Source organism: Prenolepis imparis, unplaced genomic scaffold, assembly GCF_030444845.1.
Source record: "Prenolepis imparis isolate NDT839.2.m4 unplaced genomic scaffold, iyPreImpa1.0 SCAF_17, whole genome shotgun sequence".
Taxonomy (NCBI): Eukaryota; Metazoa; Arthropoda; class Insecta; order Hymenoptera; family Formicidae; genus Prenolepis; species Prenolepis imparis.
The window spans coordinates 49,623-60,000 of record NW_028141175.1 but is presented as its reverse complement, the minus strand read 5'-3'; the positions used below and the strand labels follow the sequence as shown (position 1 = coordinate 60,000).

General features: G+C 33.8%; 4 protein-coding genes across 8 annotated transcripts in view; 2 read left to right on the top strand and 2 right to left on the bottom strand.

Annotated features, from left to right (window-relative positions):
- Hzg (CTD small phosphatase herzog) overlaps positions 1-654 on the bottom strand; it is a 10,137-nt gene extending 9,483 nt beyond the window's left edge. Inside the window, exon 1 of the mRNA XM_083056115.1 lies at positions 1-654. This exon is cut by the window's left edge and continues 226 nt beyond it. The gene's annotated coding sequence lies outside the window, so the exon portion shown is untranslated.
- Positions 655-1,523: 869 nt separating this feature from the next.
- LOC145946654 (coenzyme Q-binding protein COQ10 homolog B, mitochondrial) lies at positions 1,524-2,924 on the bottom strand. Of its 2 annotated transcripts, none has more exons than XM_083056416.1 (3): positions 2,627-2,924; positions 2,332-2,536; positions 1,524-2,052 (listed from the first exon to the last, which is right to left on the bottom strand). In XM_083056416.1, exons 2-3 carry the CDS (start codon positions 2,388-2,390, stop codon positions 1,608-1,610), a joined length of 504 nt encoding a protein of 167 aa, XP_082912542.1. In that variant the 5' UTR covers positions 2,391-2,536; positions 2,627-2,924; the 3' UTR covers positions 1,524-1,607. The 2 variants fall into 2 exon arrangements, with proteins under 2 accessions (XP_082912542.1, XP_082912541.1); XM_083056415.1 differs by having other exon boundaries at positions 2,332-2,460.
- Positions 2,925-3,465: 541 nt separating this feature from the next.
- On the top strand, positions 3,466-4,808 carry LOC145946656 (microsomal glutathione S-transferase 1-like). Its single transcript, XM_083056417.1, has 2 exons — positions 3,466-3,723; positions 4,122-4,808. Exons 1-2 carry the CDS (start codon positions 3,610-3,612, stop codon positions 4,440-4,442), a joined length of 435 nt encoding a protein of 144 aa, XP_082912543.1. The 5' UTR covers positions 3,466-3,609; the 3' UTR covers positions 4,443-4,808.
- Positions 4,809-5,452: 644 nt separating this feature from the next.
- LOC145946651 (sulfhydryl oxidase 2) lies at positions 5,453-10,376 on the top strand. Of its 4 annotated transcripts, none has more exons than XM_083056410.1 (5): positions 5,507-5,556; positions 5,738-5,836; positions 6,455-6,799; positions 6,987-7,239; positions 7,324-10,376. In XM_083056410.1, exons 3-5 carry the CDS (start codon positions 6,508-6,510, stop codon positions 8,762-8,764), a joined length of 1,986 nt encoding a protein of 661 aa, XP_082912536.1. In that variant the 5' UTR covers positions 5,507-5,556; positions 5,738-5,836; positions 6,455-6,507; the 3' UTR covers positions 8,765-10,376. The 4 variants fall into 4 exon arrangements, with proteins under 4 accessions (XP_082912538.1, XP_082912536.1, XP_082912535.1 ...); XM_083056411.1 differs by lacking the exon at positions 5,507-5,556 and adding an exon at positions 5,629-5,647; XM_083056412.1 differs by lacking the exon at positions 5,738-5,836 and having other exon boundaries at positions 5,453-5,556.
- Positions 10,377-10,378: the final 2 nt, after the last annotated feature.

The following is a 10,378-nucleotide window of genomic DNA, read 5'->3' as shown; positions in this document are numbered from 1 at the left end:
CGATGAATCGGAACGAGATGCTCGCTCGAGCCACGTAATCTCTCGAGCGTCTTCGTTCTCCAGGAACGCGCCGTGTTACATACATATACACGTGCGCCCTACTACGCCATTCCTTCTCTTCTCAAGCGCTCTCACGCCTTTCCTTTTTTCACGCGCCACACCTATCGCCTATCGTTGCGCGGTTCATTGCTATTCATTCCGTGACGGTGCGGTCGCCTCGCTCGCATGGTCGTTTCTCTTCTCTAGGCCGCTCTTCGTGAAGGAACGACGGGGCGTAGACGGGTCGGATGATTCCCAGGACAAGTGTACTCTACGACGCGCGCAACTGCGACGTATCAAACCTGGCCATGTTGTCGACTGCTTGGCCTTGAGCCACGAATGAAAGTCTACTTTTCGGAGTGGATCGACGTGTACAGCTTCATCCTTGCGCAGCGGGAGCCTCGATGTCCGCAGAATTATTTACAACGTCGTGCGCGCACATAGCTGTCTCTCTCTCTGTCTCTGAAATAATAACACTATCTATAACCCTTTCGCCGTATTATATTACGTAACTTTAGATGCGTAGCTTTAATAATGTACGCGCGATGAAAGAGAGAAAATGTATCAACATTCGAGACATGTGTTACATCAACAACCGCGACTTGCAATTATAATTGGACAATCTTCTATCGTGAAACTCGTATCGCGCCTTAAGTCCCGTATCGCATCATGCGTTGAAAAATTTGACCAATCAGGACGCGGAGAAATTTTAGTTCCTTTTCTTCCGATTGGTCAGATTCCAATCTTTAATAATTTCTATCAATGGCCTAGTTTACATCGAGCACTTGATACGCGTATCAAGTAGTGCATTTAAGCTGATCAGCCAATAACTGAACCAATGTACTAGTTATTTACTATTTGATACGCGTATCAAGTGCACGATGTAAACTAGGCCTTTATGTGTACGGACCATAAAGCTCGTATCAAATTACCATTGCAATGGCGTATCAAAGATCGGAATTTGTCCAATTGGGATGAAATCCTTGTCCTTCTTGTTCCAATTGGTTAAAATTCCATATATATATATATATGTCGTTTATTCATATTATATAATATGCATAATCTGATATAAATTTATCTTTGAATTTAATAGCAAATTTGGTCACTCGATTCTTTATATAAAAACAGAATTACATTTTCTATAGAATTTTTGTATTAAAAAAAAATTCTAAAAAGTCAAGTTATCCTTACATATTAAGAATTTCAAGTTATAAGAAATTATCAAATATATAGAATTTAATATGTGCAACGAAATCGATCAATCGCGTATCTAAAGATGATCTAAATGGAAATTTCATATCACTGCTTTTTTTAAATATTACATGCGAAATTGATTATTTGCACATATACATTATACAAGTTTGATACTGTATAAAGTATTTTTGTTTATATATTAAAAACTTTAATTAAAAAGCATTTAGTTTGTTATATTTTGTCATATCAACTTTCTATCATTAATCTTGACAAATTTAAAGACAGCTTGATAGCAATAAATAAATTTATTAATTCATAAAAACAAATTTAACTAAATTTATCTATATTTGATTATCTAAGTAAGTGAATTTCAGTCATCTTTGCAACTGTACTGTTCTTAAACATGGCTGGCCATACCTTCTTTCAGCTTCCTCGAGAAAAGCATTCTCCATCTGTCTTACGATCTCGTTGAAAAACAGATTCGATAAATGAGAATAAATGGCAGATTTGAATTCAAAAGACAAAGAGAAATCAATCACGCATGTTTCGGGATTGTTTTTCAATCCAGGACTAAAAAGCCACAGCGTATTCAAGTGTTCGAACAATTTGCCATCTCTACAATCTGCCTTAACTATCCTTGGATACACCATAGTCACCTTTGAACTGTAACTTTCGTTTATAGGTGGGAATCCTATTACTAGATTGGCCTTCAGGAAGTCTTCAGTTTTTAAAGTAATTTGAGATTTCTTGCAAAAGGGTATGAAATTCTTGTAATTTCCTACATCAGCGACCACATAATAGAGTTTCTCCATTGAAAACCTAAATAACAAGTGCTGTATTAATGTCATTTTTAATAACAATTTCTACGTTAAGAAATCCATAATCATCCATTTACAATAATAAGTAAGATATTAATAAGTAAAAATACACAATCTCAATCAAATAATTTGTAATAAATATGAAATATGATTTAATATTATTCTCTAAAAAATAATATAAAAAAACAAACAGTAACAATCAAAATAAATAGTAGAACAATAAAAATAAAATATTATATGTTGTAAGAGATCTTTTTTAAAAATTTTAATTTCTTATTACCCTACTAATTTGCGACCTTCATATTCTTTGGTTTTATGACTTGTTCCTGTTCTGTACATTCGCCACAAGCTCTTCTCCAAAGAGTCACACTTCCATAGCAATGTCAATTGTTTCAGAAAAACTGCATGCCTAAATTTTATTTACATACAACTGAATGTGGAATAATAAATTGTTTCAAATTTAATTTAAATTATCAACATCTCGTCTGAAAACAAGCATTGTTTTCCACAGAAGAATTTAACTCCATAATTTAAACTGTCACACAACAAAATTTCGTCGAAATGAAATACGTTACCTGCACATGTCGAGTACATAAAATACTCGATTCTGCTGTGATATTTGACGATTTGTATTTAGCTTTGACGCAGCGAAATTAATCTAACCTTAAAATCTGTTTTCTGCATGTTTCAGTGTTCTCTTATTCAACTGTAATCATTTCTAGTAATATCTAATCACGTGTACGTAATCACTTTTATTTTTCTAATTTATGCGTGTAACAAATTTGATGCCATAAATACGTTCGAAATACTTAAATTGTTACATAATGATGGAGTAACCAATAATTGTAAACATAGGATCACAAGTGATTCTTATTTTTCTGGTTAGGTTAGGTTAGGTTAGGTTAGGTCATATATATATATATATATACACAGGGTGTCCCAGAATGATGGGGACTAAATTCGTGTGCATTTTCGCTGAGGAAAAATCGTCTTCAACTGATCCCAGGTCCCAGGAATCTGCACACGAATTTAGTCCCCATCATTCTGGGACACCCTGTATATATATATATATATAATTATATTTATTCTTAAAAGATATATGTACATAAAAAATCAAATTAAATATATATATTACTTCTCTATGTGCAAAATGAAATTAAAAAAAACTTTTATACAACTCAAAGCTCGTTTGCGATATATTTGCTCGTATTTCGATATAAAAATGTTGCGAATAAATAAAACGTGAATAGAAGGAAAGAAAATATTTGCATCTTTATTTTCAATTTTGTTAATTCATGCTTCTATATAAAAGCTATCTTTATAAAAGAGTCCAAAGTATCTTTTTAATAAGCTAATAACTATGGAGGGGATATGCGACGTCATGTACATTTGACCTTCGATAGAAAGGATAGAGAGGGAAGAGGGAGAGAAAGAGAAGTATTCTCAATTCTCAAGTATATTGCGTGCCACTCCGTTTTTCGCTACGTATACGAAACGTACAGTCCATATTACATTCCAAGTGATACTCTCTTTAAAACGTGTTTAAACGCAAAAAGAAATGGTCGAAATAAGTCCAGAAGCGCTTAAAGCGTTTGGCTTTTGGGGTAGCATATTGGTTCTGAAAGTGATAGCCATGGCGCCGTTGACTGCACGACAGCGATTTAAGAAGAAAGTAATAAATCAAATAATATATATATATATATATATATATATATATATATATATAAATCAAACATATAATGTAAAACACTGGAATCTCTTTTTTTAATTATTTTTGATATCTTATTTAATAAACAAAATTTTTATTATGTTTGCGATATTTAATATGTTTTCTTAGAGAAGATTTAATAAAGATATATTAATACTAAAGAGAGACTATATATATATATATATATATATTCTTTAAAAGACAATTAAAATTTTATCTAATTCTAAAAATAGTATAAATATATTTTTCTTGAGTTTTTCCTTAATTTAGTTTCTAAAGAAAGAACATCTTATATTTTATTCTAAAGTTTTCTAAATATTAAATTCTCACAGAATGAAATTGATTTGTAATAATTGTTACAGGTATTTGCTAATAAAGAAGATCTTCGTGGCAAAGACAAACAAGTAAAGTACGATGATCCAGATGTGGAGCGTGTACGAAGGGCACATCAGAACGATCTGGAGAATGTTCTGCCATGGTTCATAATCACGTATCTGTGGTTAAGTACTGGGCCTTCGCTATGGTTGGCTAAAATATTGATTCGAACGTTTGTACTTTCTCGAATAACTCATACCATTTCATATGTTATTTTTCATCAACAACCTACAAGAGCGATAACTTTCTTTGTGGGACTTTTAATTACGGGTTATCAAGCATTGTCTACATTGTTATACTATTTCTAATTTCATGTAGAGAGATAACTTTTGATCAATTTTTATATCTATAAATAAATGTATTGATTAATATACAAGCATGCATTTATAACATTTTGATTGCAGGGTTGTTTAGAAGTAATATATGTTAGCATTTGACAATGAAATTATGTTTGTTATATGTTAAAATATATTTAAATATTATACATTCCTAAAATGTTTGATAAATTATAACATTATAAAATATTGTATAAAATTATAAACAGAAAATATTTTTTATAGAACATAAAATATATAATACTAATTTTTATGTAAAGAGATATATGTACATAAAAGTCGTAATGTATATGCTGTTTTTATGCACAAAATGAAATAAAACTCACTTCTCAAAATTCATTTGTATAATATGCAAATTATTCTGATGACATTGTATTGAATAATGTTAATGTCATTCCATTTAATCAGTAGATTTTTAAGTGTATTATTTTCTTGTATTTTTTTGTTTCTCATAAATGATATTCATCTTAGAAAAAAAACATGATTTTACATAATGTTAAATTTGCATATATTCAAATACTTTGAAATAATCAGGTAAATCTGTGATAAGTAATCGCGTAAATTAATAAACATAAGTATAGTCAGATCTCTCCTATACATATTCAATAACGAAAAGATTAAATGATATTTGTCTCACTTAAATTTTCTAGAAAAATTAATAAAAAATCTGAAAAACAAATCTATATTATAAGTTAAAAATACGAATAAATATTTCGCTCTTTATTGGAAAAGAAACTTCTCTTCAAATATAATCGCCGAGAAAATTATCTTTTCCTCAATTATAAATATATAAAATAAATAGAGATATCTGCTCGTATCGGCAAAAGGAGAGGGGAATTTAGAGATTATACGTAGCGCTGGATGCATCGGAATGCAATCTTCTTCGGTTCCTTTCGCTCGGCAGGTTCGCTCGGTTACGGCTACTCGCGATTGGTGGATTGTTTCCAAGCAGCGCCGAACGTGGCCGACGAATACCGAAGTTATTGGTACCTCCTCCCCCTCTTCTCAAAATAGGCCTAGTCTATATGTATTTTATATATCTATGATCTATGATCTCGTATGTTTTCATTACTAGAGCCTTTTTCCGGTATGTATATAAAGAATTCATTGGTCTAACCCCTTACTATCTATACGTCGAATATGTCATTGAATGTCCGTCGAATGTCATTGAATGTCAGGTTAGGTTTAATCATGTTGTGAGAAAGATCGGTATCCTGTATATGCGTACATCAATGTAAATTAGTAAATTACACTTCTCTAATGTGTAGAAGGGTGGAAGCAACGAGGTTCCACTTGTCGTTCGACCTGTCGACCGATTAGAAACGTGTACGTCGATAGATACAAAATAACGTCTGGATCATACGCAGGTATTTTTGTGCGTCTGTATTGTGTTGTATTTTTTGATAATAATCAAATCGTATGGTCCGTGAAAATGTTGTGTGCCGCATATTATAAAGTAAAATTTGATTAGAGAGTGCTTATCATGTCGATATGACAGATTTCCTAACCCAAAAGTAGTCAACTTTAACTGTTAATATTTCGCTTTGCGGGGCAGAGCGACGCTTTTTTCTGCCAGATTCTTTCATTTTAAGCAAAAACGTGTCGAATGAGTGCAAATTTATTGATATCTGAGGTGGGGCCGCTAAACTGAATAATTACCAAAAAAATAAAATTATATGATATTTTAAAGCTATTGACATATTGTATCTCAATCATAATTATTTTGATTAATTTCGAGATTTTTCTTTAGTAAAAATAGCAATATTATTTTCGTGCACTTTTACAATTTATATTGTTATATTTAAACTTGATATGCTTTATCAAAATTTCGTTATTACATAAAATAAATTGAAAAATATGATTCCATTTTTCATAGTCGTTAATTACTCAAAAATTGATTTAACATATTTATGTCAAGTTATGTTAAGACATTTTGATGTCTTTACAGTTTAAGATTGATATTTAATTTAGAGAATTAATTACAGGAAAAGGAGGGTGATCAGATTCTAATGTCAATTATCAAAGATACAAAGCAAAGATGGAGCTAGACATAATAGGGATTGTATTGAAATTATGGCTACTGAATGCTCTGATGATGAACTGCTGCAACGCAGCGGTACCTTTGAAGGATCATTTTCAAAGTCTGATAGGTGGTCAAGGTCAAGGCTTGTATAATGCCAGCGATGATGTAGTGATTCTCAATGCCACAAACTTCAGAACGAGCGTTTACGGCAGCACCAGGAGTTGGCTAGTCGAGTTTTACAACAGCTGGTGTGGCTTTTGTTATAGATTTGCACCGACTTGGAAAGCTCTGGCGAGTGACATTCTTTGTAAGTTTTCTATTGCGCGTTAAGTAAACAGTCAAGGAAAAGACTTAACAATTTAATAAAATAATAGCGGTTTCGAATTTGATTAGAATAGAGTTCTTATAAAATACATGAATAATAATTAAAAGAGAGATTTAAGATTTGAAGATGTTTAATAAAATATGATTTTAAAAAATGGCAAATATTTCAGCTTGGAACGATATCGTCGTAGTTGCGGCGATAGATTGCGCCGACGATGACAATAATCCAATCTGTCGCGAATACGAGGTCATGCATTATCCAATGTTGAAGTATTTCTCTGTGAATGCGCATCCACCGTCTTTAGGTTCAGTAATAGAAAAGGGGGACAATATCGATTCGGTGAGGCATAACTTGATTAGTAGACTCGAGACGGAACAACAGGAAGGACGAGGATCTACATGGCCTAACATCACACCATACAGGTACATCATAAACCTTCTCCATATTCATTTCCTAGACTTCTTCTTGTGGCAACTGCATTGCAAAAAAAATTCTGTTTATTACAGGAACGTCGAAATAACAGACATATGGAGGACAACATCCAGTAATGTAAAGTATTTCTTTTTTATTTTCGAGAATACGGGTTCCCCTTTAGGCACGGAGGTCATTCTCGATCTGCACAGAATTAGCAGCTTGCAGATACGCAGGGTGACCTCCGATAATGAACTGTTATGCGTGATGAACAAGGTTACAAAATTTCCGACTTTGATAGCCTTCGGGCGCAATGAGTCGCAGAGGGTCGTTAATGTGAGAGTATCGTCGAGACAGGGAGTGCGACGGGCTATTAAGGATTACGTAATCGCCAGAGGAGTTAACATCGACGAGACGATGGGTACGACGGTGTCCCACGATACGGCTCAAAATGCCGAGAACGCGCGTCAAACAACAGTTGGTGCGATCGTGCGGTCTCGCGAGCAGCAGGAGGAGAAACAACGTTCGTTTAAGAAGACCGACGATTATTTATATCAACTTGATCTGGAGAACGCGTTGCGTTATTCGATGAACAATGAGATATCCCTAATTAAGTCGATAGACGGCGAGAAAATGGAGGCTTTGCGAAAATATCTCGCGGTGCTGGCGTCATATTTTCCTCTACGACGTAGCAACAAATATCTAGAGGTGATACGCGACGTCGTCAGGAGCAGAACCACCATGACCGGCGAAGAATTCAGCCAGCTGGTGAAGACGACGGAGGAAGAGATGTCGCCGGTGTATTCGGGACTGCCTCATCAGTGGATGGGATGCAAGGGTAGCGCGAGTTCGTACCGGGGATATCCCTGCGGACTGTGGACCATGTTTCACATGTTCACCGTGAACTTCGCTTCGGAACCGAGCGGCCGAGTTCCTCAGCCGGATGTCTCGCAAGATGATCCCGCAGCGATGCTGCGAGCGATGCACGGCTACATCGGGATGTTCTTCGGATGCGCCGACTGCGCCGCGCATTTCGTGGAGATGGCCGGCAAGAATAGGATATTCTACACCCGCAGCAGAGACGAGGCCGTGCTCTGGCTGTGGCGAGCGCACAACGAGGTGAACGCTCGATTGTCGGGCGACGCTACGGAGGATCCGGAGCACAAAAAGATACAGTATCCCACGGCCGAGCATTGCCCGGCGTGCAGATACGTTAACGGCAGTTGGAACGAGGAGGAAGTTCTACAATATCTGAGAACCAAGTATAGATATAGCAGCATCAAACATGACGGAATTAGCGGCTATGATAGCGATGTCGGCTCGATCAACGTAGGCAACGGTTCGAGGGTCAGATTGGGAAGACTCGCCAAGGAGAAACGCACCACCGCTTTCGGCTGGGACTTGAATGTATTCGACATCAGTATCTGTGTAGTGCTGTACGTTACATCAGCCGCGATACTCGTGCTCGTATGCATTAAGTTTGCTGTTAAGAGGACTAAGAAGAAGAGCCACATCAGTCTGTTATTCAAAGTGTGATCTTGTCTTCCTTGTATACTTTGTGCTACGCGCAACCGTCGTTGTGCAATATTCCTGGACCAGTAAGTGTTATTTAGATCATCTCAGTTATAATTTAAAAACAAATCGGTAAGTCACCAATTCTCAAGTTGTAACACCCTTCAATTAAAATGATAATTTCTCAAAGGAGTATTAGATTGAGAAGTTATACTGTAGTTGAAAATAGTAACGAAACAATATAAATTCTTAAACAAAAATCAAAATAATAACTCTCATATTAGCAATGTATTCTTCTCCGCGAATTTTAGATAAAATTAAATTGTCAAATATGTAATTGCAAAATCGATCCCCTTAATCGTTCTGAATTTAAGAACTTTATTATCTCTCGTCTTAAAGATTCTTCCAAAGAATACTTCTATCTATTGTTGATTTCTATAATTGTTGAAGTTCTTGTGAAAGATGTAAGAATATAAAAATCCGCCTAATATAACCAACGAAATAAGAATAAGTTAAATATATATACATTCTCTCTATTAAAAAAACACGATTATTTAATATTACTATATAATATTACATTGTTTCATAATACATGAGCAGATTAGTTGCCATCAAATAGACTTGTTTTTCTTTCAAAAACTTCCATAAGTCTATCCGATGGCTTTTTGAAGATGAAAGTGAGATAAAAATAAGAGTATGTATGAGAAAATAAAATATTTATTGGTGTCAAAGTTAAAGCGCTGCCAGATAATCATGCGAATGAATCACTGTATCATAAAATAAAGCCTTTGATGAAATGAGATCTATACACAGAAAAATACTCCTGCCAGGTTATTTGGCATGCATTTATATAGTGTATTTATAATTGTCATAAAAAAGTCCTATATTATCGGAGATTATACAACATATAAGATGTGAGCAGTTCTTTTTACTTGACACACAATGTGCGTTGCAGCTGAAATAATTCTCTATCAAAATTGTATCATTATATATATATATACTATATTAAATCTTAAACAGTATAAAAATAATACAACTAATTCATTACTGAGTTATAAAAAAAAGAAAGACAAATATAACAAGACTGTTATTTTCCTATTTTAACTTGTAGCTTCCAAAAACGTTTGTTTGTTTCTTCCTTTTATATTTTTTAATTACTTTTATACTTTTACATGAAAAGTTTGATATCGTTTAGGGTAAATCGTTTGATGTTCAGACAAAGAAGAGAATCGATATGTTGGTGTATGATTAAATACTAAATAAGCAAAATTATGAATTATATAAAGATTATAGGGCTAGTTTACTGTAATTGCGTTTGAATAATCAGAGAGATTGTGTAAAAAAGATGTGGTTGTGATTTCAATATCTGGATGAAAGTTTGATCTTGTGTGTGGATAATATTTTGTTTTGTAAATATATATATATAGACTGTCAAGAAGAAATTACTTCTTTACTGATCATGTATATTTATATTAAGCTATCATCTTTCTTATACAGATTTTTAATAAAATATAATGTACAATCAAATATATATTATTGCTGTATTTAAACACAGTAATAATCAATGTATTTAATAAAATCTTTATAAATGTTAGACTTTTCTCATCAAATAAATTTGATGACAATTAAGGGAACTAG